A 27,314-nucleotide genomic window follows, 5' to 3' on the forward strand; every position below is an offset into this window, starting at 1 on the left:
GTGCAAACTTATTTTTCTTTAAAATGTAATATGAATTACTTTAATATAAAGTATACAAAATTTTAGATAACTAATTGGCAAATCAGCTTTTAACAGTACTTCCACCAGTACCAGAAAGTGAATTCTTTGTAGCATTTTGTAACTGACCTAAACATGCTTAATTAAAATAAGATTGCACTATGGGTGCCTTTTCCACTTTCAAAGTAATGAGATTCAAGTTGCATTTTTAAGCACTGCTCCTTTGTATGAGGTCTACAGTATCTAATCTATCTAATCTTTTAATCTTTGTCTTCCTCGTTAGTATAGTGGCAAGTATCCCCGCCTGTCACGCGGGAGACCGGGGTTCGATTCCCCGACGGGGAGTAGCTTTGTGGGCGGAGCGGTGGCTCTGTGGCTCAGGATCTGCGCCTGTGACTGGAAGGTTGCCGGTTCAAATCCTGCAGCTGGCAGAGGGATCCTACTCCGTTGGGCCCCTGAGCAAGGCCCTTCACCCCAACTGCTCCTGGGGCGTCGTACAATGGCAGACCCTGCGCTCTGACCCCAAGCTTCTCTCCCTGTCTCTGTGTCTGTGTCTCCCTGGAGAAAAGCTGGGGTATGCGAAAAGACGCATTCCTAATGCAAGAAATTGTATAGGGCTAATTAAGAAACGTTATTATTATTATTATTATTATTATTATTATTATTATTAATCAAACCTACCTAAACGTTAAATGCTATAGCACATACGCCAAAATCCCATTAGAATAGAGTACATCAAAATGGTGTGGTGTCTCGGCTTTTCTCCAGGAAGTCTGAATACATTTCATCCATCATAGCACATCCTACTTTTATAACAGTCACTGACGTAAGCATTGGGACACTCAACAGTCAATAATGTTACTCACAAAATAAGTGTAATAAATATTTTTTAAGCTAAACTTAGCAATGACGTCTCTTTTATGTTCCTCAGTCCTTACCAAGATCATGTCAAGAAGTTACATGCAGAATTAGAAGTCTCTTTAGAAGGGTTTACTTTACAGTGTTGAGAAACAGTTGAAGCTCACGGTTACTTAAATATTCCAATATTTGTGGTGACTTCTGAGAACACCATAACTCTGTGATTTGCTTCTTGGAAGACCCACATTAAGCCTGTTTCACTGGACAAGACACAGCCATAGCACTCTTAATGAGCCATAATATGGGTAACACAATGTCTGTGGTTCTTTATAAATATATGGAAAGCAGAATTGGACATATTTTAGGGACATAGAAATCTGCTTTTTAGCATTGTGAACCAGACAGAGAAGATTTATCCAATAATTCACATAAACATGGACATACTTAGCAGTAGACTGAGATTGATTCTTTCAGATCAGCAAAAGACAGAATTTTTATTATAAATCCCCGTGTTAATCTGTTGTGCTGCCTGAAGCATATTGAAGCATTATTCATGTCACTATCTAAAAACATTTTAAAGACACTTTTCTGCAAACACAACAAAATTTACTTTAATCTTTCAACACTCCTGTCTACAGAAAGGAGCAGCAGGAAGCTAAAAATGTGACTTTTTTATAAAAAAATAAATGTAAATAAATTCATAACCCAGGCCAAAATCATTAAACTTATTCCACAATAGCAAGCCAAAAATCATATAAATTCACCGTGAGTTATTTTCCTCAATAGGTGAGTTTCTTGCCGTGTTTTGTTTCACTTGTTTGTGCAATACCTTTCCTAGTAATAACACACCCTCTTTCACAAAAGCTTCAGGACAGGAAGCAAACAGCACCAGTATTATGGAAATGACCCTTCGTGACAAAGCTCTTTGTGAAATTTAGAAGAAAATGTGTAAATGGTAAACACTTGAGGTGTTCATAAGATCATTTTCTAACAAGTATCTATGGTAATCAGTCTACGAAACTGAGTTCATTTCCCAATTTCAGCTCTACATTACTGCAGAACACGAAAACAACATTTTTGCCCCAGGTTCATCAAATTTCCACACTCAACTGAATAAATTCTATACGTAACGGTCAATTAGAATAAATTGCGTAATTTATCACACAAAACGAAATATAAACTGAACGAAATTATGCCTCGCAAAACAAGAAATACAGGTAACAAATACTGTTTGACATACCTTTCTGCATTGAACATCACAGCAATCTCAGAATACTTTTAACTCCTTGTAGATGAGATTCACGTTTTACAGAAGATGCACCAACTGAGAGGTCCAAAGTGTCAGTACTGTAAATCCCATTAATACACGTCAATCCTGGACTTAATCCTATCTTCAATTAAGTGGCTCTGTTTGGAATATTAACCACTCCTGCTCCATTTACCAATCCATGTGCTTCAATCTAATGAGTGCAGGAATGTGAGCTCTGCGTCTCTCCACACATCCTTGTCACTGTGCTGAGTGGCAGCTGGCTGGGAAGACCAGCCCCAATTACTCCCACTAATGTGTGTGAGCTAGGAGGAGGGGATGCCTGGGGTAAGATCTGAATCACCTCAGCAAGTTTGTGCAGTTTTAACACAGCAAGCACAGGCAAGGAACCTAGAGGGGCACGTGGAAGAAGGTGTCATTGAGTTGATGGGGGATGGATGGACACTGAAAAGCCTGTGGCAGAGATTAACGAATGAGATAGACACAATAACAATATTGTCTAGAAGGGAATAGATCATTTTTCTTCCTCTCTCTTTTTAGATAGCTATGTATACTCAATGTTAACATATGCTAGCTTTTACCACTATTACTATTTGCTATGCATCATTACAGATGAGAGACAAGGTAGTATATTTTAAACACTGATGCACCGCAAACCCATTTCAGCTGCATCTTACAGCATATGTTAAAAGCAAATTAACAACTTGATTGTCAAAAATGAACCACAGAATTTAAATACAACACAAATGCACATTGATTTTTCAAGACAATACAGCCCCAAAAAAATTAAACCAACTTTTATTTTTTATTGTAGTGTGTGTGTGTGCGGGGAAGGGGGTGCCTTCCTGCACTAATGCCTATTTCAAGAATATGCAAAGGATTAACTGTTATCTCAACCCCCCCCTTGGCTAATGTGATACCAGATGGGAAATGAAACCAGTTCTGAGAAGATTAAACCATTACACATCAAACACCTCCTGTTGACACAGATGATCTCTCACAGCCAATGCAGAAGAACCAGACAGACAGGTAATTTCATATTGACGGTTACAGACTGAAGTCTCCTATGAACAGCTCTAGCTTTCCATGCATAAATAACAGGTGTGCACAGCAACAATTTTATCTACAAGAATATCAAGTGATTACGTTGTTCTGGACATTCTAAGGAGTCCTAAAATAATATTTTCTATGAAAGACAGCAAAAAAGAACAGAAAGAGAGAACAGAGCTCAGACGATTTACAGCACACTGCTGTTGCAGGATGGGACAAGTAGCCTCTTTCCACGTAAAAATTCAGACGCTCATCACACCTAAAAGTACAGCTGCAGACAGGACTCAAAATTAAACTTCTGAAAGAAGTCTATGCCATTCTTTTCTATAAAGGCACTGATTATGGCTAAAAACAATTATTTTTCTATTTGGCCAATTGTCTAAAATTGTCTAAAATACAGACATATCCTTCTACCTACTGCATATTTCAGATATTTTATATACAAAGCCCCCAAATCCATCTAGCTGGCAGCTCATCTCAACAGAGACTGTCAATTTAAATGTACATCCGCAGGGCAAAATGAAATATTAAAATCGGTAACGCAGGGCAAAGAGTCCATATTAAAATTTGCCATGGCAGTTCCAGCGACGAAAGCTGGACAGATCATTTAGTGGGTTTCAAACTGCTATGGGACTCTCTAGACTGTCTCTGGGTCTAAAGGGTTCCTCAAATCTCCTCTGTGGCTGACAAGGCTATTTTTGTGCCCTACTGTCTTACAGGAAAATTCTGGAATGGCCCTTCAGAAGAGCAGAGACATTTAATAACATTCAATTCTAAAGTTCACTGCCTTACCAAGGTTATTTGAACAGCCCAAGTCAGTGAAGATTTATCCCCCTCTAAGCCATTGTCCACTGATCCACTACAAAAGCCCTCCTCTTACAATATAAGGCTTCCCATTAACTTAGTTACTGAATAACATGAGTCTCCCTGGTGTCAGCTTGATCACAATCATAGTACTCCTGTGTGCTGAGTGCAAGCCATTTGTTTGCACTGGCCTTAGAAGAGTCATGTCATTTGCTTTGTAAACTCCAGCTGTCCTCAAGGTCTGTTTTCATCTGCCTGATTAGTCATTAAAAGAAACAACTTCCCCCACTGTGAAAGGTCATTTATTCAGGAACATTTGGTCAGGACATATAAGAATGTAAATCGTGCTTTGTATCAGCAGCTCCATTGTGCTCTTCAACCACCTGAGAAAACCTGGCTATTGGAAACACTTAGTGCAGTATTAAAGAATACACAAAACAAAAAATTGCTGCCTTTAAATATTCAGGCAATACTGAAATAAAAGCCTAATGTTTTCTAGTCAATTGCAGCCTACAGACTATTACAGTCTGTTTTCTAGTCTATGGCAGCAACTACATTAAACATGTATTTGATTTACATAGATTGTCCTACCCAGGACACCTTATCTTATATCAGGGACAATCTGTAAAGCTTACTCCTATATTTCTTTACCACAGCAAAGAGGAGTTATCCTTATCTCCTCAATTAGTTGTTTTGTTTTACAAAAAGTAACACATAATGTGGCACATGACACCAAAGATGGAAATATATGAGATACATGCAATCATTAATGGATGTCTCTGACTATTTAAAGGCTTTAAACCTCACTTCACAGCAACACCGATGTCAATTTTAAGCACCATTGATATATTCACTGTTTCGTACTCCTTGGCTTATATTCGCATAGAATTTTAAAATTTCTGTACAACTCAGCCCTCTCCTGTCTCCATGTTTCTCCTTATACCTCCTCTCCCCCTGTTCTCTCCTGCTCTGACAGTCACTTTGCAGCTCCTTCTTGCCCCTCTTTTCCCTCTTGTGCTGCTTGCTCTCCTCCCTTGCACCCCCCTGTGGTAGAACCAGGTACAACAGGACTGCCTGCGTCCTCCTGGGACCAACCTTCAGATCTTAAAATTCATCCCTGAACTTGCTATACTCTGATATAATATAATATCCTTGCATTCCTTAACAGATGGATGTATACACTATTTGGCTGTGTAACCCTGCAGTAATAAATACAATAAAATTAATGTGTTATTTTTTATAGCCCTACAACTGTTTTGTATAAGGATATCTGCTAAGTAGCAGGAAAAGCAATAACTGTTTAAATATCCTAATTCATTTGAACACCGTAATCCACAAGCTTCCCCAGTTGACATCAGAAAAACGCAGAGCTTTGAACAAAACCCATTGTTACCCATCATAAAATGATGCTAATGTGAAATACAATTTAACAACAAGGAATCATGAGCAGAGGATAAAATATTTTAATATGGCTGCATGAGATACGTTACTGATTGTTCTCTTTTCATTTACATAGCGCAAGGTATTAATTGTCATTCAAAAGAATACACACTGTTGTAGTGTATCACTTTAACTCAAATGTCCTTTGGCTCCTATCCCCAAAATCTCCAGTAAATTAGGCCTTCATACACATATTTAGGCTCTGCCAAAAATATTTCCCATGGCCTATATTTTTTAAGAGCATTCTGAAAGGATTATTTTTACTAGGCACTTCTAGATTTTAGTCTCATAAGAACTTGGCTGTCTTGTCCTCTGTGTTGCCAGTTAAAACAAATGTAAGTAGATGGGCATCAATACAAGCTAAACGGAAAGCAGAACCCTCTGAAAAACCAAAGTGCTTTTTCTTCATCTTGTACCCTATTTCTAAAAAAAAAAACACTTTCTTCTTTGTAATGGCATTTTTTAACTCCAGTTGGAAAAATGAGGCAAGCACATATTAGATATATGAAAATATTAGACTTCCGTTATAATCAAAATTACACAAACTTTATGAATAAAAAATGGCTTTGCCATTAGCACATACATTATAACCTCGTGCCCAGACATTACCACAGAGATTAAATGAAGAAACTTTTTAAAATGTGACCTAGGAGCTAATCAAATTTAAATAAAGATAAGTGGAATTCAAATGAACCAGAAAGCATCAGAAGAAATAAACCAACCAAGAAAAAATTATACATAGTGGTTTTCTTCCACTACATCTCAATTTGCCTGGTATGCAAAACAAGCACACAAACATTGCCATCTTGTGGTTGGATTTAATAATGATTTTTTGACATTAGCAATTTGTCCTTCATATAACATGGAGAACCAGTTAGTTGCGCCTTTAGCAAAAAAACTATTTGTATATTGATTTGTGTTAGCTAGGCTTAACTGGAGAGAACCTGTGGTGTCACTATGGTTACGGCTGTAAACTTCCCGCCAGAACTGACAGCTGATGCCAACTGAAAAAACATCACTGTCTTGGGAAGGTCCCGTTTCAACTCACCCGCTGGTTACGTCATCGGTCCTGATGTTCTTCCCCAGTACATCCCCATCGCTCATGTACCCTGTGGCATCCATGTTGATGCCCTCTAAATCCAGCTCGTCGGCCTTGTCCGCGAGGTCGGTGCTGCACACCGCGCTGCCCCGGGACGCCAGCTGCCTCCTGAGCGGGGCCGAGTACAGGTACCTCCCGGATTCGGAGCTGATGAAGCGGCTGGCGTTGCCTCTGGGCGGGTAACCGTTCCCCATGGAGGGGGCGTCCCCGGCCTGCAGCCGGGGGCTGGACTGCCCCAGTCGCCACGACAACGGCGTAGGCCGGGCCGTCAGGCTGAGGATGCTGCGGCCGCTGATCTCCGTGGTGACGTTGCTGTCGAATGTGGTCTCCAGCGTGCTGGAAATGAAGGCAGAAAGGGCAAAGCATTCGCATCACGCAGCCAGCAAGACGCACGCACTTGTCCCAGCTTATCAGACAGCTCGTCATTCCTTTTTCCATTTGCGCTTTTGGGTTTAGGCCTTTGTTTTACATGACAGAAAAGAAAAGATGAAAGAGCAGGCATATACAAAACAGAGCTTTGGCTTTGCAATAATTTTCACGACAGGGGAGCTAATAATAGAAAAAAAGCAAATACTGATATACGGGCCTTTTATGTTTTCCCTATTACTGGAGGTTAATATATTCCTGTCTGCCATTTCTAAAGGTTTGCACACTAGGAACCAGATACATCACCAAAAACAGACAGCCATTTCAGCCAGCCTGTTAACATCTGGCCACTGGCCAAGGTACAGGGAACTTTGGCTTTTATGTCACTGAATTTATTTACGACTGTGATATATCGAATACATAGAATTAATTATTTGGTTTCTGGTCTCAAATACTTAAAAAGCTTTTTAGTTTGAACACACCTACAAGCAAATCATATTTGCATATATACAGTAGTACTTACAGCGTAATTAAATCGAACACTTCCAATAAATAAAAAAACACACGTTAAAATGAGTTTATGGAACATTCTAAGCAGAGCAGATCTTTGTGTAAAATATCCCTTTATAACCAAATATGGGAAACTCTTGCTGTACTGACTGGACTACTGATTGCAATGTGCCACAAAAACGATACAGATATAAACAAGTAGAGAGTTAAAGGGTCAACAGTCAGAATCAAAAGAATTCACTCTGTTCTGCGGGAGTCCAGATTGAAACCAAAAGCCACATTTTAAACAATAGCTCTGGCTGCATTTCAGATTCTTTCATTCAGATAAAAAAAACGCTACTGAAAATATCAGCTGGCACTGTAGAAGCTTCGTTCTTCCCATTTCATCTTCTTGGGAAACAGAAAAAGGCTTTTGTAACAGCAAACCACAGGAGTCCACTTTAACCAGTCTAGCACAATTTCATGCTCGAGTTATGGGACAGAAACTCCGAGATGTACGAAGAGGACATTTTCAAAACAAGACCCCTGATGCATTCAGAAACTGTGAGCGCTTATATCGCTAAAAACTGAATGAGCCGATGTCTACTATCAAACTGCATGATGATTGTAATGTACTGTTATTGAGCTTCTAATGCCAGGGCATTTCTAAAGGCACATTTTATAGTGGCATTTTGTACTGTCACTAGGAACAGACCACAAAGAGACTGTTGATAATTGTTGATAACTGCTGACTGCCAACGCTGCATAAATTGAACCTTTGCTTGCCTGATGTAGTATTTATAATTAAGCTTTGCTAGTCTAAAGAGACGTTTATGCTACTGCAGCTAACTGCTTCCTTTAACAGACATTAGCTTGGAAAACACTAATTCTAAATGGACAGTAGATGGCAATCTCCACATTGCCAAACCCAACAGTTAATTCCTTCCAGATTGTAGTGCTCAGCATTTCAAATTAGTATCTCTGCCCACAGGAGCAATGAAACTTATTACTAGTACAAACAGTACCACCCACAGTTTCTCTTTAAAGTCGTCACACAACATTTGTCCTCCACAGCCTAGAAAACCCTTTGATAATTTATGACCCCAAGAGGGGCTACTGCTACCAATTCAACTTCTGATTTTAACTTTTAGCTTGCCATGTCGACAAAGACGGAGATTCACTCAGCGCACATTGACAAACTGCCAAGTGAAAATCATTTGAAGTTGGTGCTGGGATGAATCTGGGACAGACCTGTGGGTTATCTGAGTTCCCCGTAAACTGGACATGGTCTCCTCCAAGTTCTGTCGAAGGTCAGCGATGTTTTTAACAGTTCGCAGCCTTCGTGCCTCTGGGTCTTCTCCTGAAACAAATTGAAATTGTTACACAGATCATTACAGCTGATTGTTTACAGCAGTCTGATCGAAAACCATGACTAACAGAGCCATCTGCTGGCTATAGGTTGAACGTTCCAGCAACCAAGTACAAGGGCACTTAAACTCATGGGTTACTATAAAAATACAGGTTCCAAAAAGTTAGTTATATGAATAAGAGGATATAATAAAGCAGGAGCGAATGAAATGGATCATTTGAAAAATGTCAATATGCAAACTCACTCTAAGTCATTAATCTGTTATACTGTATAAATGATCAAACCTACTTTTTTAGTATTGTGATCAAAGGTGCAAACTTAACCAAAGTCAAACAGAAGATTATAGCATTTGGACAGTGGAAGGGTCCCTGTTGTGACATTGTAGTAACTGCAGAATTGAAATTTAGCCTTCCAGGAAGCTGAAATTACACAAACAATTCCACCCATAGTTCTAAACCTTGTAAAGAAGTGCGATGATTGTTCAAGGTCAGCTACATAAAAAAGTACATTTTAAAAGCTTGCCTCTCAAAAAAAGTCTCCATAACGGCAAATATTATCTGACTTGCCCTCTCTTTGCCTTATTTCACTTTAAGAGAATCTAGCCTTTACACTTTTGCCTGTGGATAAGAACTAACATTTCACTTACGTTCAAATTTCTGGTAAATATCGAGCATTGTCAGCAATATCTCTTCATTCAGACGAGCTATTCCATCCCAGACGCAAGTCTGCTGTACATGGAATTGATATAGCCGGGTTCTCTTGGTGGGATCTATGCTGACATTTTGCCATGTTACCCTCTTAGTAGCAGATTGTGTCTGTTCGGTCTCTGCGTTGCTTTTCCTGCTGACCGGTGGCCTACAGCTGCCCTTTGGCATAACTCCGCTCCTCTGTCCACCTGCCATGCCAGCTGAAGGCTGCTTTAGGATTCCCAATAACTTTGGCGCAGTGAAGACGGGGTCAGGTACCTGACACACAGGTGTGCTGTTTAATGGCCTGGGCTGGAGACTGGACTTGCTGAGCCCAACGCAGCTCAGCGACAACTTTGACTTTGAAGGAGTTCTGTTCTTCACACCAGTCTCGTTTTGCAATCTTTCTGTAGAACAGCCACTATGTTTGATTACAGCCGCCTTCTCTTTCTGACGACGCATTATTCTTCTTTCACAAACGAAGCGAACAGGGAAGGAAAGGCACAGGCAGGTAACCTCTTAATCCTGTGCTTTTTTCGGCAGGTCGTTTCTGATGGCTACATCGGTTTGCCCCGCAGTGGAAGAAGCTGGATATCTCCTTATATTTAAAGTCAGAGCAGAACTTTTTAGCCCCCTCTTTGATGCTGAATATTTTTTGCCCTTGCTGAACAGCAGCGAAGCGTGGCTCAAGCTGGAGAAAGCTGCTACCTTGTTCAGAAAACGTTTATGTCCAAGGGCTGCTTTTCGTGCAACTGAGGCCAAGGACTGCTTTAACAGACAGCAAAAAGTCCTGTTGGGCCGGCCAGCCAGTCACACAGAGCCTATCTTGTGTAAGAATCCTTAGCAACTATATGACATCACCAGAGTCTTTCACTCTCACTCAGCCTTTAACATGCAGATTAGCCCCTTTCTTCCTTTCACCCCGTTTAGCCTTTATTTCCAGGCTGTCATGGCACTGGAAGCTGCGCAGGGCACAAAACCCAAATAACTTGCGCTCAGGCTCACAGGCATGTCTATTCAACCCGCTGGGGTTTTACTTATTAAATCAGTCAAATACAAAAAAAAAAGCTTCACCTCAGTTCACTTAAAAAAAGCAATAAAAGTTGCCCAGCATTCCATTCAACCTTCCTCTGTCTGTCACTCCACAACACATAGTCGTCAAAATCACAAACTGCTCAGACAAGCACAGTTCAGAAAAGGGCGATTGTTTTAGTGTTTACAAATATAACTGAATTCACTATTTAGCCAATTTCCTCAATGTTATACAGAAAAGTTTTTTTTTAAATTATATTCATACGTGTGATACGATTTTCTGTGTACTGTTCTGTTCTAGTTTGTTCTTGTGTGTCCGGACTGTGAGTAACTCTTGTATTGTATTGTATGTATTGTACTATTATTATATAATTCGTTACACTGTGGCTGTGTTGTGTGTGTTAAGCTGCTGTTGCACTGCAATTTCCCTCACGGGATCAATAAAGTATCTATCTATCTAATTACAGGAAGGGAAATGGACTGATCAGAAGCAGCCAGAATCAAACTGTTTAACATTCAAGATTTCAATGTGCTCCATTATATTATTGAATGTGAGTGAGAACGACATTAATATTTTAACTTCAGCCAGACACCTCCATGTTGTCTGAATGGACTGGTTCACCTCTGCTCTCCATAACTGTCACAGTGAATTAGGAGATTACTCCCAGGTGACAGCTCTGAAAAGACTGCCCTCTGCTGGAGGTTTCGAGGCTTCTGCTCCAACAGAGACCTAAAGAAACAGGAGTGGACACAACACGAGGCACTGAACAAGCCGCTACCATCAGACAATGCAAAGGCCACTTTCATCACTTATCATCACTTGCAAGAAAAAAAAATACATTTGTGAGAAAAAGGAATAAAATGCTTATCAAATTTGTGTTGCCTAAGAGTGGTATTTAAAGCTATCGCTCAGAAAAGTGACATATTCAAAACACTATAGAAGCCCACGTTCAATATCAAATCCATGTACAGGCATCCTGCTGAACACATCTTGCATTCCAGCACTACATGCATTTAGTCCCTGAAAGCAGAAGGGATAACACACAGACAGCTCCACAGGCCTACCTGCAAGATCCTCCACACAGGGTTGTCCTGGTTTATTGTAGGTTGCAGGATCCACATTGCCTCCTCCTGACCCAGACTCAGTCATTGTATTTCCCTCAATGTCTGTCTGTGACCTACAAACCCAGTAAAAGTATGTTTTCAATGCGGGAAGAAAAAGCTCGTACCAACTTACCCAGAGTGCTTCCTACCAAAGCAGACTCATTTTACATAATTCATTAGTCCCATGTCGTGCTACGCCCTGCTAACAGAATGGTTCATCCATCCATACAAATCTTCTAGACATAGTTAAGCACTTCTGGGCTGTAACTGTGCTTCTAGGATAAGAAATATTCATTTAAAATGATCAAAAACCTAAAACACAAAAGACCTTCAGCTGAAATATGCGACTGTGTTTGTATCAAAAGAAATAGTGACCAGCAGCAGGCTCTGACCAACATGAATGTGAGCAATTGCATTCTATTTATGTACAAAGAATGAATTCTTCATTATTTCCACTGAATGCAATGAAGTAAAACCCACTCCTGGAGTTTTCTTTAGCTGAAACATTATGCATTTAACAGGATTGGTTGTATTCATTTTTGTCTTAATAATATAATCCTTAGTTTGGAAGATAATATGTTTTGCCAGTTTAATAGTAGTAGCAGTAGCAGAAGATTAGTAAATTTGAGTAGACATAGCCTAAAGACACCTATGGAGTTTAAGAAAACAAATGAAGGGAACCGATTTAATGACCAATTTTGAACCACACACTGGCTGGTAATATTTCCCATCTTCAAAAAACATAGAAGCAGAAACAGTGAAATTTTGCATATAGAAAAGGGTCAGAAGACCCACTGTGGCTCTTTTTTCATTTACTTCATAACATGTTCCCAAGTGTTTCAACTCAAAACTACGCAAACAGAAACTGTGAACTTCTAACTCCAGGCTGAAGCCTCCCATTCATCAGCATGAGTAAAGCCTCTGCCCCAAGTGCTTTATTTTGAATATAAACAATTCACAGAGTCAGCAAAGCTCATCACAGTCAAGTCAGAATGCATACTGTGTGCCTGTATTAATCTGCTGCTGACTGTCTGCCTCTTGCTACAGCAGGAACGGTCTTTTTTAGAGCTCCTTACCTATACATAAACGGTGCTACAGTGGCTGTGTTGGGGTGGTTGTATTGCTGCTGAGGATGAGGTAGCTGAACACTGATTGTGTTACTTCCTGTGGTCTGAGTAGTGCTGGCTGTGCTGGCTGTGGCCCCGGTGCTGGGTTGCTGAGCTCCCGTGACTGCCTTCCCTTCAGAGGAGGCCAGGCTGGAAGAAGAGCTAGAATTCCGACCGTCCAGCTGACCTTTAGGTAGAGAAATCCCGGGGCCGAGCTTCACGCTGCGGGGCCTCTCCCCATCTTTCCCGGAGGAGGAGGAAGGAGCACCGGCAGATTTCCCCCCCACCGGAGCCTTTGTCGTACCGGGTTTTGGTATGCCACTGTGTGCTGGCGCTGAGCTCTCTTTTTTGGCACTGCTGACCTTCCCCCCTTTGGGAATAAAGCTAGCGATCTTGGAAGTCTTCTTGGGTTCTACCACCGCCGGCCCGACCGGCTCGTCTTTGGGTTCGTCCTTCACTTCTGACTTTTCGGTCACCGACACCCTCTTGGACGTCTCCTTCGCCTTGTCCTTGTCCTTGTCCTTCTCCTTGTCTTTCTGTTTCTCTTTGTCCTTCTCGGCCGCCTTCAGGGAGCTCTTCTTGGCCGTCAGGGCCCTGCTGAAAGTCCTCTGGGCGATGCCCTTCAGAGCAATCTTGGGGCTGCTGGTGACTGCTCCCGTTCCATTGATGCAGCGTCCCGATGGATCGAGATCATCCACGCTTTCGGTGTTAGAGGCGGCCTCTACTTTCTCCGGAGCAGTATCCCTGGACACAGCGATATCAGGGGGCGGTCCAGCTGACTTGGAGCCCCCTTTAGTGTTGAACAGCTTTAATTTTTCCAGCATTGATTTCTGCCCATTGGGAGTCGACTTGACGGCTTCTGTGGGGGGCTTGGGCGGCTCCTGGCTGGGCTGCTTCACGGAGAGCATGGAAGACGTGGCGGTGTGCTTTGCATTGAGGGACTTGCTCCTCCAGGGCTTGTTAGCAGAATTGGGCTGGGGGATGGCCGAAGAGGAGCTGCCGCTGATGGTGCTCGTGCTGCTGCTGCTGCTCATGGGAACTGAAGGCTGTGCATTTTCATTCATGCCTGGTTGCTGTGTGGTCGTGCTGTCAGCCGGCTCTGGGAGGAGAATAAAAAACAAGTTTACATAAAAAGTGGCGGCTATAATAGCTACCCATAAAAGGAAAACCACTCTTCAGATGGCTCACATGGATATCTCAATTGTTAACATTATTCCTCTGTGTCATACGTTAGGTTGTGACCCATTAGGGGAAAAAAAGAAGCAGCAGCTTTAGCCTGCTTTCTCAAACAGAAGCCTTTAAACTATAAGAACAGAATTCTGAAAAACACAGTAAAAACAATGTGTTTATATCCCTGTTGAGTAACTATTTCTGTCATAAAATGCAGGAATATGAATTAGTTATGTATATTTATTATGTAAAGCTTTTCCTTAAATAACATTTACATGACCATCAAGGATTGCAATACCCAGCAGAGTTTTCAAAGAACCTTTTCTTTAAATTATACAGTTGCAGACTTAATTTGTCATTTTTGGCTTAAGTTCTATGTGATACAATTTCCTCATTGCACCTAAACATATACCCAAACAAAATAAACGACTCCGAATTCAATTTTTACTAATTAAGCTTGTTTTGACAGTAACCACAAGAATTTAGCTCTTAAACAACAAATCTCAGATTGTGGCACGGTACTACTTCTGTTAATAATAATAACAGAGATCACTAGACATTAGAAATACCTCTCCTCAAAGAGACGCCAATATGTTTTTAGAAAGATAATACAGAGTGAAAAAGGTCACTCTCTGTTAAGACTTAATTTATGGAATGACAAATATGGATAGTTCAGTTGAAGGTTACACCTTGGCCCTTAGGTTAGAAACCGAAGAGTGTTAGAATAATAAGAGTTTAGAAAAAAATTAAAACCTGAAGCCATTCAACTCTCCATAAAACAATTCAGAGGTAGCTTTCAACCTAAGCCTTCAAGCCTACTCTAAAGCAACTGCTTGAATAAGGTTAATAGAAAATTCTTGTGTCTGCAAAACTTACCTTTCACACTTTCTTTACCAGAAAGCAGCCTCCCAGGATGTATGTACACAGAATCATTGCCTACTCTCAGTGTCACCCTTTTTTCAAGAGAGGCTTAATATAAGGCAGATGGTTGAAAAAATTAACTGCTTTTAACAGACATGCACCAGTAACAGTAACCTATCCGTAGAAGACATTTAAAATTCAAAAAAAAACTGCAGAAGAGTTTGTGTACATTTTCAGAGACGCCAAGCTGTGAGACCAGTGCAGTAAATTTAAGGGGAAGACTGTTCTCCTTATAGCCACTGTTTCTCCTCACCCAGTCACTGCAGGGGATTGATCCAGTATCTTCAGAAGTATGATTATATCCAGATCCCATTGAACTGTCAATATATATCCACCGTCTCCAGAAGAACACAAGTAATAACGCTTCCGGGAGGAGGGGGAGTGGGAGATCAGATTTCACCCCCACGACTCTCTGCATAAAGTGAATGCGATCCCAGTTTTTAAAAATATACTACAGAAAACATTCAGCATTCCTCTTTCCACACCGATCTGTGTAGCACTCACTGCCCTTATGGCACCCCCTCCCCTTGTCTGGCATTGCTTTTGTACAAAAAAAAATTCCAACACTTAGAGGTTTTAGGCCTTAGGCAAAAAAAAATCAACCGAATTATCTTGTGAACGGTTATCCATTAAACCGAAACTTACTACTCACAGTACATTGTTGTACTATAAAATACTATACTATAGTATATAAAATACTATAAAATAATGATTTTTAGTTTGCTTCTGTTTATACTGTGTATCTGCACACAAAAAATCACCAATATAGGGGTGCGATGAGAGAAAATGTTTTGTGTATTGCGAAGTTCTGTGTAAAGCTTCTAGACTGCTCAGTGAGACAAGCTAACTAGGACCACAAAGGACTTATGAGAAATTCTACATGCCTTCCACAGTATATGAATAAGCTCAGATGAACTTCTGTTTTAGATTTATTAGAAGCATTCAAGCTTTCAAATTCATTTGGCAACGTTCATTTTTTAGCCCATTCCAAAGCAAGTGTTAGGGGTAATTCAAGGAGCAACAATTAGGGCCGATAACTGAAAACAAAAATCTTTTTAACACTTTTCACGTTACAAACGTTTCAAAAAATGCTATAACTACAGTATTAACATACATATAAAGGATATATATCAATGAAAACATGCTCAACCACTAAGTATTTTGTTATGTTACAAATAAATGTATGTCAATTACTATGAATAAAACCTGAGTAGTGTGCTGGTTGGAACTTCTTAAACTACACAACTTTTTTCAAGTGACTTTCAAAACCTCCATCCATTTTCCAACCACTTCTCCCAATTCAATTCAAGCAAAGGGGCAAGGCACTTAATTTCATTTTCATAAGTAAAAGAGCACAGCCAAAATCTGGTGGACAAATGCTTAACCCATTGTCATAGCTCAAAATTAATTAATTCATGACATTTCATAAAAACTCTTAGAATAAATTTACCCAGAGATTAAGGTCAATATTTAATAAAAGCTTAACTCTTTCAGTACAAGTCTGGATTCTATGTGCACATTATTTGCACCTTTAAATAATTAATGTGCCCTAATTAGTAAAACACTCCACTTCCTTTCACTTGCTTACTTAATTTCTAATTATGAAGCAGTCACACAAAGTAATTAGAAAAGTGATTTAGATGAATTAACCATGCCAACAGCCAGAAAAGTAGGTCAAATTGCTAACAGCTTCCTATATAAATACTTGAATAAAAGACCGGTTGTAATTATCAGTGTGCTGAAGCAGTTCAATGCAAACACTGACTGTGCTCCCACGTCCTGGGAAACTGGAGTTTCCTTTTGCCAAGTTACAATCCTATCCACACAGAAGCCACAATAAAAGTACCATTTAATAGCTCTTTGGAAGAGCTTGGTAAATGAAGTTCACCACACACACAAAAAAAATCTTTCAGGATTGCCAGTATACCATACCACTAGGTTCAACAATAATGCAATAAACCAATAACTAGAGAAAACTACAAAGAACATTCATAACAGAATCGGTTTACCAGACAAATTTGTTTGGAGTTAAATATGTTCCAATTTCACAGATATGATAAGAGAACACTGTACAGTAAGTGTTCTGCAAAACTCACAATAGGCACTTAATTCAAATGTTTGGATGAATCCAATACTTAAATAATACAACCACAATAATCCATTGTTCGCCACTAATTGTTCTAAAATTGGGCTGCAAATCAGTTGGCATAAAACATTTTGTAATGTTTCAGTATGAAAATGAACTAGGGATCTTGCTTTAAATTTAATCATCTGATTGAGTTGCTGCTCATTCTCGCATGCAAATTGTTAAGGATTCTATACTGAATAGAATAAAAAATAACCACCAATACACAATCTGCATCAAAGAATACAAGACATAAATATAATAATAAAATATATTTTAACGCGCTTAAATAAGACAAAATGTTCAGCTGTATAATATAAAATCAGAACATCTCTAAACTCTTTTACTCCTAACTTCCAAGCCTCATAACTCTCTTTTCTTTAACCTCAGTGGCTCACAGGATGTGGTCTATTAATGCAAAGACCCTTCACTAGGATTGGAAATTAAATTGTCAGGCCCAGCAGGAGCACTGAACTGTTCCTGATATCATCATGGGATCAGTCAAATTACTGGCATATCCGGCTGTGAAAACCATAACCGCCACTGCAGCTTTCTGATATACTGTATATGACCTGATTTTTTAAGGTCAGGTGAAAGCAATTCTAGTTGCCAAAAACATTGAGCATGCCATTTGTTACACAATGAAAAAGAGTATGAAAATAGTTTTTCTTAATACATTATTAAATTCTTACAAAATCAACATTGCAACATTGATATGAGTCATATACTGAAGATGTTTCCAAAATAACAATGAACATGCAGTACAGTATTACGGTCTTTATGTTAAGCTGTTCAAGGACCTGGCAGTTTCAAAGTCTTCAGATTTTGATTTTTCAGCTAAGAAATAATTTCAGTCACCTTAAAGGAAGACTTTTGTGGGCTTCAAAGTTTATGATGTTTCTGGGGGAAAGATACAGTAATTTACATAGAGGAATGTTTAATCACATCCCTGCAACTAATGCTGCCTTGATAAATCTTTCCACATGGAAGTACAGAACCTCTCAGTCATTGTGCTCTTTCAAGTGAGTTAGACAATATCCTCTTGTTCTAATTTCTAAAACTGAAAAGTTACTCCACATGAATAAACATGAATACCAGAACTAGAGCTAAGCTCTATTCAGTATTTCCTTTGTAAAGCAAACAAAATCTTATTAATAAGGTAAAGACTCATTTGGTTTTTTTAAGTGCAATTTTTAAAGTTCAAAGTCTGCTACATAATATATACTATACACATTTAAAGAAAATTTAGAATAACAAAAACTGCAGAACAAAACCCACTTGAGGAGAATAAAATAATATATTTTCCAAATGAAGATAACATTTACATTGTTCATTGATGGTCTCTGTTACATGTGACGTGCACAGACAAGCTCATGATGTGCTCACTAGGACTAACCAAGTCTGGAGTGACGTGGACAGTTTTCAAACAGCAAGAGTTAGTATTATTGCCTGCATACCAACCCTGAAGAAAAAAAAATGAGGTCAGGCACCATCTTGGTTTCTGCAGGTAAATTTAGCACTGGCCAAACACAATTTGAGCAGGAAAAGACTGCAGAATGGGCCATGATTCATCCACGAACAGTTCACGTGCTGTAACAGGTGTGATAATAAACACAGCAACTTGCAGTTGCAAAAAAAAAAGTTAAGTTGTTGATGAAGCCTTTCAAGATGCAATTCAAATAATGAAATGGTTCATAAGATGATTTTGGAAGCATATTGAAATACCCTAGTGAGACTACCACCGCTTGACCCAAAGGACTCAAATATTTGGCACACATTTAATGACTTATCTGTCCAAGTATACCTGTCCAACCTTGGAACATGAGAAGATTTGGAAGCGAGAAGAGAAAAATCCTTAAAAATCACAGCCTAAAGCCACACTCACTACACTCTTCCACTAGCTGAGTCTAATAAAATACCTCATGAGATAGAAACAGCTGAGCTTCACTGAGTGCTTTTCCTTTACTATAGGAACTAGTGTAAAGTCCACAAGGGTAACAATGAATTGGTTACAGTATATGAACAAATACAACAAATCTTGTTTCGCTTTTTAAAGGTAAATTGCTATCTGAAGTGAAGTTGCATCTAACTGGTGGCAGAAACCAACTGTTCTACGCACGACACAATTTCTCTTACAAGGCATCACAGCATCTTCAAACTTCTCCATGTCAGCATCTACTTTCTTCATCTACACGTTTGAATGCTGCACACTAGTTTGTCACCATTTTGTGTCTGAGACCGAGAACAATAGATCTGGATCTCTTGATTTTAAGAAGTGATAGTTATCAGGTAGGTAAGGATGAGCAACAAGAAGCAATTACATTTCTTTGGCGAATCCCCACAAAATGTCAGCGATACAGACTAGAGAAAAAACTACAACCTCTTTAAGTAGAGCAGTCATCTCCAATAATGCCTTTAATGTACAATTAAAAGACTTAAAAAACTAAAACAAAAGGTTTTATAAAAAATATTTTGACAACTGAATTATTAAGTTGGTTAGACTGATAAAATACATTCAAAAAGAAAATGCTCAGCTTTATAACAAAGCAGTTAAGAAAACACTCAAATCCTTAGGCAATAATATAGTATTTTACAGCTCAAAACATTATGCATGTGAATTCAATAATGCACCACATTTATAACAAGCATTTCATCATATCATTATGTTTTTACATTGCAAATTAACAGTGGTCTACAATGTCAACAACATTTAGAAATAAAGGAGCAGAATTTTACAAACCGTCTAATGTGCCTGTACTCCACTGAAAGTGCTTTATGATAGAAAGAACAAACTGCTTCAAAGTATTTTAATTCTTTTTTGAAAACAAGGAGATCCCCAGTCTGCACAAACCTGTTTAAACTATTAAAATACTCCAATTCCTTTTCAGCTGCCTGTGCTTATGGATTCTCCACCCACTTGGTACACACACAGCTTTGGAAGACGAATTTGACTCACAGAAAAAAAACAATCTTTGTTATGATGTGACTCTCTGTGATAAAGAGCTCCACAATCACGACACAGATCATCCCGTGTTTCCAGTGAACCACACTCCAAAGTGGACACCAAACAAAAACACAGATAAGGCTCTTTTATCCCTGCTGAATCAGATTTCTACTTTTCCCTGTCACAGTAGTTCAGCCTGAAATTCAATGTGTTCTCTCATTCAATGATACCAGTAGACTAATTAGATGTCAATCAATGCACAATGGTTGATTCTAATTTTAGCTAAAGTACAGTAAATTGCAGCCATTACACGTGAATTCATAGGCATAGTTTTGTTTTCCTCAGCTGATTACTACACAGAGGGGCTGTAATGAAGATTTGGCAATACTATCTCCAATACATCCAGTTTTAATGAAATATTTTTCAAACAGTAGTAAGAAAAGTTGTGCATCTAATTAGAGATTTATAGTTATGTCCAGGGCCATTTTCCAAAAGCTGTAACTCACAGGAAAGCAAAATATTTCTTTTGCAGCCCACTTTCAACAGATATATTATCACATTAAGAGATTTGTTTTTGGTCGCTAAAGGGCACCTTAACTAACTTCCTTACACTGTATTACAGAACATCCAGTTCTAGAATAAGCAAAAAAAAAAACATAATGACAACACTTGATAGTTACACGATAGTTATTGCTGAACTACATAGCACCTTAAATCATTCCTTTCTTTAACTGTGCTCATTTCAATCTGCTTTTTATCTCTCGTGACCTTAGCTGCTATTGTGAAGAGCAGCTTGTACAAACAATGTTGAATTTTGTATACTATAGAGAGGTAGAATCATTTTGTGAAAAACACGTGGATATAGTGTAGGACTTACTGCACATGGTCAAACTCAAACCACACTCAAACAATGGAAGAATTCCAGAGCAGCTCATTTACTTCAGTATATAACAACTGTGGCCTTTGCTCAACTTCAGTGCGAGATTTCATAGCAAAACCTTAGTCACTAAAACGGCATATAGTGTATAATAATTTTCTTATACTGTAGGGGGAGCAGATGCTAGAATTAAAACATAACTCTCTAAACTCTAAATGCTGTTCCATACATACAGGTATTTACAGTGTTTTCATAGCAAAGGCAGGTAATAACTTTTACAGATTTCAAACTGAACTACCGTACTGTGTTATCATTATATACAAAAATTGACGAAGTGCTGTGTATACATATTTCCCAGCGTGCTTGTTCTAGGATGCAGTTTACCAGCTGTTAATTATGTGTCAATTTATGCCAAAAATGTTTAAGCACTTATATAAAATGGCATAAATCACTATAGTTGTTTTTGTTATTATTAGCATTTTCACAGCTTTTTACAAATGTACAATAGCGGCACACTAGCATCCCTGATCCAAACCCACAAACTTCCAGTGAGTCCAGAGTCCAAAGCTCTAACCACTAAATAACATTAAAGCAGCTTCATATGTTAAACTGAAAGCATAGCGATTTTCATAGACAATGAAAGGGGTTTCTGTCCTTGACCTTAGGTTTATTTTAATGACAGAACTTTAAGAATTTCTGATTTTGGTTTTCAAGGTCTAAGATAATGATTTCCAACCTGTGATCTCTTTGTATTTGCTGAAACCACATCAATCTATGGCTACCCTGCTAAACAACAACAGTGTAATGCAGTGTTATTCAAGTGCTAATATTTAACTTCATTTGCACCACAGGGCTGAATTAATCAGGCATACAAGGACATGGCCTGCCTTTCCTGTCAACACATCTGGTATTTGAGCCAATAGATCCAGTGAACAAAATAAAATAACTTATTCAAAACAGAAACAGACTGGGTTTGGTATGCCATAGGGAACTGAAATATCATATACTGTGATAATGTGCCTGGTAAATTCACAATGAAAGCTATACACAGAAAAGGATGAACTGAACAAGTTTACATATCTAATGAACAATACAACAAAGCTTTAGAAAAAATACCAAATATAAAATAATTTCCCTTTAATGTGAAAATGCTTGTTTTATAAGAAAAAATAATCCCTTTCTAAACAACAAACATATTCTATGCATTATTTTTTTTTGTTTTCCAGCAAATTAGGTTCTTTTATTAATCCTGAGAAGTATATTCTTACAAGTTTTTAAAGTCTTATAGTTTTAAAATCTTAAAGCCATATAGTTTTGTAATGCATAAGAACAGTTTTTGAAGTTTGTCATTTCATTGTATCAGTGGATCTCAATGATATGTTCTATCTTGGTTGCTTGCCTGTGTTTCAAAGCACAGTCAAGTCAACCCAGTAATGTATTATCATCAATATTATTAATTCATCTACTTTATACTAATTTTAGTTTCCACTGCAATATTGTAGAAAAGCCCAATGTACCAATACAAATATATCACATTTTACCCATCAGTGTTAGAATTGTGTCTACATTCAATGGCACTCACAGAAACCATGCAAATTTTAACCCCTGTGGTGGAGTCTATTAATGTTGATATAAGAGCAGTCTTGTTGACAGTCAGTCATTACAGATAAATCATAAACACAAAAACCAGCTGTTCTTCCTCCTCCACACTCAGGAATTTTGAACACCTTGTTCCTTAGCAACAAAGATGGTTTTAAGCCCTTTTAGATCTCTTGAATCCATCAGCATTTTCCCTAGACTGAATTAGTGTGCTTAATATAGTGTGGGCTATATAGTGATTTGCTCTATGCAGATTTGTAGAAGCATCTGAATTTTATATTCAAATTAACCATGTAGCTATAAACAACATCTAAGGTAAAGTATACCCACATTAGACGATTTTTACTCTAAATTGTTATATGAAATGCAATTTGCAATGGAAAATAACAATATGTGGTCTGATGTAATAATTTTAGTTCATATTATAATTTGGAGGAGCTTGCATTGCATTCCAAAGATTCAAGTGTGACCAATATTTGCCAATTCATTTAAATATATTACCTGCAAATCGATCCATGTTCCGCAAAAATATATTTTTACTGGAAGTACATTGTATGTTCCTTATATGTAATGCACCTCACTAACCAGGGTTCCCTAGTTTTTAAAAACTTTCTTTTGACATTATTTTTCTAGGACTAAAACAGAAAACAGCCATGTTGTAAAATGATCCCTGAACCTTACCCTACAGGCTTAGCTCAGTCTTTCAGGACTGACAGAATTTAATGAGAAATAATGCATGAAGAAATTAGCCTGGATCAGGAAGACAGTGGCTGGTGGCTATAATCTATTCTAGTCACAGCACAACTCAAACACCCATTTCAGACATCTCATCAGAGCTCAGGGATCATTTTTTGCTGACCTTGACACATTAACTCTGCCTTAAAACAACTAAATGAAACATTCCCTTCACAGGTGCCACAGTGATTTATTAAACTACCAAATTTGAAAACTATCTTGCTGGTACATGGTAAGAAGCCTGGTGTCATACATATGCCTGCTGAATGCTTATGATTCATTTTAACTTGAAAAAGTTGACAGTGATGACATTAACTCTGTAAAGCTTCAGCTAAAAAAAATCTGCTAGTGAAAAACAAACAGCAATCTGAAATAGAAATCTGAAAACCCTGACCAGTGTTATTTAGCTTCCAAAAAGTCTTCCAAAATTTAACAAAAGATCTGAAATCTCCTTCAGTAACATGCAAGTCCACAAACATTTATTTAGCAAATAGTTTGTGCAATGAATGTAACACTATTTACTGATGAAAATCCTTTCTGTGTGAACTACGGTATGTATAAAACAGAGTACTGAAACATCTGCAAGCAGCTATAGAGAGAGCTAGTCTAAATAAAAAATGTGAACAAAATCGTGAGAATCTAGGATCCGGTTTTTCTTAAGGACAAACAACGGGCACACTGCCTATCAAATGATTTACTACGGATTGGGCGGCCTGCACGTTAGACTGAGAAAATACACATCAAGATTAGAAGTGGGTTTTCTCTAATCCATCACATCCAGGATGTCATCAGTCTCTGTTTCTCTGTCACTCACCTTTCTCATGGCCGCCTGCAGGTGGAGGGGTGGGCTTGGACTTGTCGAAATTGTTAAAGCTCTGACTGCGTCGGTTGTTGGCACCAACTGGCCCACGAGTCTTGGTCTCACTGCCTGCAGCTGACATCCTCGTGGTGGGGCCTGGAAGCCTGAGTCGAGGCACAGTGGAAGATGAGAAACAGACCGAGCTGTCATCTAAACAGAGAGGGCCCATCTGACCATCTTCCTGAGGTAATGGATCTCACTTACTACCCATTAAACACGAGAAGTAGCCGTGACAGAAACCAAAACCTCTCATCGCCCTCTTTTTACAGATATTTTACTCCAAATGGTAACAACAGGCTGTATTAATCATCCATGGATAAAAAATTAGCTAAGAAATAATGACTGTCCTTCCATAAAGCTTTAATATAAGGAAATTAAAATTTGTAGGAGTCGATACAATACATACCGCATTGATTGATTGCAAAGATTTAGACACAACAGTGTAAATAATAAAATGACTAAATTCCTACCAAAGAATGCTTTGAAAAAAACCAAGTCTTTTGGCTTGAACAACACGATAACACTTTGTTTTCATTGTTGACATCTCCGAATAAACCCTGCTTATCGCTGATGTTTCACTGCAATGACTATTTGTAATGTTTGATGGAGGACATCAAGGGATCCATCTGAAATACAGTGCTGATCATAGAGCTGCCACAACAAAAATCAAATTCAAGCAGAGGAGTTTGATTATATCTGATGATAAAGCTGACATTTCTCCCATAGCTCAGTGCTCTCGGCTTTCCCGGGCTATCTGAATTGCTGTACTAGCCAGAAGTGAATGTCAATACTGATTTACTCCTAAGCTTCAGCTCAGGCCTTATGAATTGCAAATTCCATAACAGGAATATCAACAAAAATGCTGTCAACCCTGTAAGCCTATTATAGTTTTTTAATACCAATGTAAAACATCACAGTGCTAATTTTCTATTTGCTATTCAAACTCTCATTTAGCATACCTTTATTTAATACATTTCTTCGCTGGAATAAAAACCTTGAGCTGGGCTTCATTTGACTTTCAATTTCACAGTGCATTTGACATCCATTACCCAATTGCCTCACTAATAAAATGCACAGAGATTTAAAAAAAAATGTTTTAATAAGTGTTACGCCAGTCGATTTGTATGTATTCATTTTTTCTTGTAATTGTAAATAATCTCATCCTGTTATTCTTGCATTCATATTAGAAAAATTTTGCTCATGACTTAATCTGAAATCCATTTTATTTTATGTTTATGTTAGCACTCAATATATGTTCGAGCGAAGACAGTGGCACACAGGACAGTTTACACATGACCAACAGAACATGAGATCAAAGATTAACAAGATACAGTGTTCGATGCAGAAGAATGACTAAGAACAAAACATGACTATAAAGCCTTTCAAAAAAAAATTGCTAAGAAATTTGAAAGCATTTGATTAACTACACCTGACACGTTTAAACACTAGGTGGAGTTGTTTCATTGTATAAGAGTTTTGTTAGCACCTCGTAATTCCATTTATTGACAAAGAAACATGAAGAAATGCATGAAATAAGTCTAAAATAAATGTCCCTATGGCGTTCAGCAAAAAAAACCCCAGCTCATTACTTATTTATATATACAATTACTTTAGGATAAACAACTCCCTAAAGTCAAATACAATACTTAAGTATTTTCCACCAGTCTTTATTCTAACGTCTTTAACACCAGTTGTATTTTTAATTACTCTTTCATGCACAATTCAACCACATTTGGGGCCAAGAGGTATGTAGATGCTTTTAGCCTCAACTATAAGAGGAGACATCTCGAATGAAAAGGAAGGATGCCTTGTCAAATTATATGTGGTTTGCCCCCACCCCTCTCCTCACTCTCCCTCAAACACATTCCCCAGCATGCAGTAAAAGCAGAGTTAGAGCTATAGAACACAAACAAGAGCTAACCTAGAGCACTTTCTCTGACCAAGGGTAAACCTGAGGAGTTTACTGTGAGATGAATCCTTGGATGGAAGACTGTGTGATAAAGAGAGGAAAGAGAAGATGAGAGAAGAAGCACAGGCAAAGGCTACAGAAGACGATAGCTGGACTTAAAAAGCTGGGAAGAAATGAGCTGACACATCACTGAGTAGACTTTGAGGAAGATGCAAATATAAGACGAATTAAAAAAAAATTATCATCCTGCCAAGCATATTATATAAGCTTCACTCCCCACATCCTATACGCACAAAGTTATATAACAAAACAAGGAATAAACCGTCAGATTTGACTCATGCTGAATTTACTAGATTTCTCTCTTTAGTACTTTCAGTGTCCTACGCAAAATGGTGGATAAATTGAACAATTACAAAACCCATAAATAATACCTGAACATTTTGTCAAGTATGTAAAAAAAAAAAAAACTTCATACTGTGGTTATCAACTGTGCAGAAGACTGACAGTCTGAGCTCAATATCTTCAGTGTGATCAATGCAAATACCCTTGTTACCTGGACTGCATTTCTGCTTGTGCTTTCTGCTGCTGCGACGCTGAGGGCTGTGCTTGGCACTGCACAGGGAGCGAGGTGTGGGCAGGGTGGTGGCCTGGCGGCGGAGGCCCAGCCTGACTGTGGCTCTGGGCAGTCTGGGGATGCTGGGAGGCAGCGCTGGGCGGAGGGTGGACTTGGTGATGTGGATGGTGATGGTGAGATGGGGGCTTGTGGGCCTGCTGCTGTTGCTGCTGCTGCTGCTGTTTGTACCGAGACAGACTGAAGAAGAGGCCCAAAATGGCCTTCAGGTTGCCATTCCTGATTTCTGCAAAATACGACAAAAGATAGCGGGCAGAGCAACTGTTCAGTTAAGCTCTCTTTAATACTTTAGCTAGAGTATCTTGACAAAGCGAACAACATTTTTCGTATTGATTCTTAAGTTAATTTTATATTTTTGTACACTGTAAATAAATGTACAAAACGAAGAATGCTTCTACACTTTATCAAAATAGTGCCTATTAAAAAAAAAAACACAACCAAACTGGGTAAATGTAAAACTCAGAAACCATCTCGCAGTCCTGCAGTGACTCTGCCAAGCAGGGTGTTGAAAGGTCAGGGTTAAAAAGAATTGGCATTTATGAATGTATTTAAACCCCAATGAAAGTAAAATGTACAGAGTAACGTACAAATTACGTACGTACAGAGTAACGTACAAACCTCCAATTTACATCCCCAAACGGATGACATTTCAGGTATGTGCAGCACCATATTGCCATTTTTGTCTGCAAATCAGAACAAAGCAACGAAACTTCCGGTGATGTGAAGCAGCCCTATTACACCGTGAACAAGCAGGCTTGTCAATACATCTCTTTTAATCCAATTTAAATATTGCTCTCGACTTTGGGATAGTTCTGCCGAGAGGTCCTATTTATTTGTTAACTCTGCATGTAGATCA

General features: G+C 38.6%; 1 protein-coding gene and 1 non-coding gene across 7 annotated transcripts in view; one reads left to right on the forward strand and one right to left on the reverse strand.

Moving 5' to 3' along the window:
• The window catches only part of nav2a (neuron navigator 2a), a 222,733-nt gene that overhangs the window by 58,566 nt on the left and 136,853 nt on the right, over positions 1-27,314 (reverse strand). For 5 of the 6 annotated variants that reach the window (XM_069181810.1, XM_069181809.1, XM_069181808.1 and 2 more), the window contains 7 exons: positions 26,381-26,684; positions 25,840-25,908; positions 23,874-24,022; positions 12,659-13,787; positions 11,544-11,656; positions 8,643-8,751; positions 6,486-6,872 (listed from right to left, as the gene is read on the reverse strand). In XM_069181810.1, coding sequence (XP_069037911.1) covers positions 6,486-6,872; positions 8,643-8,751; positions 11,544-11,656; positions 12,659-13,787; positions 23,874-24,022; positions 25,840-25,908; positions 26,381-26,684 — 2,260 coding nt within the window. The remainder of the gene's footprint in view (positions 1-6,485; positions 6,873-8,642; positions 8,752-11,543; positions 11,657-12,658; positions 13,788-23,873; positions 24,023-25,839; positions 25,909-26,380; positions 26,685-27,314) is intronic. The other variant, XM_015338257.2, reaches the window with a different exon arrangement.
• trnad-guc (transfer RNA aspartic acid (anticodon GUC)) lies at positions 292-363 on the forward strand. Its single transcript has one exon. It is a non-coding gene; the product is annotated as a tRNA-Asp (tRNA).

The sequence above is a fragment of the Lepisosteus oculatus genome, chromosome 21, assembly GCF_040954835.1.
Source record: "Lepisosteus oculatus isolate fLepOcu1 chromosome 21, fLepOcu1.hap2, whole genome shotgun sequence".
Classification (NCBI taxonomy): domain Eukaryota; kingdom Metazoa; phylum Chordata; class Actinopteri; order Semionotiformes; family Lepisosteidae; genus Lepisosteus; species Lepisosteus oculatus.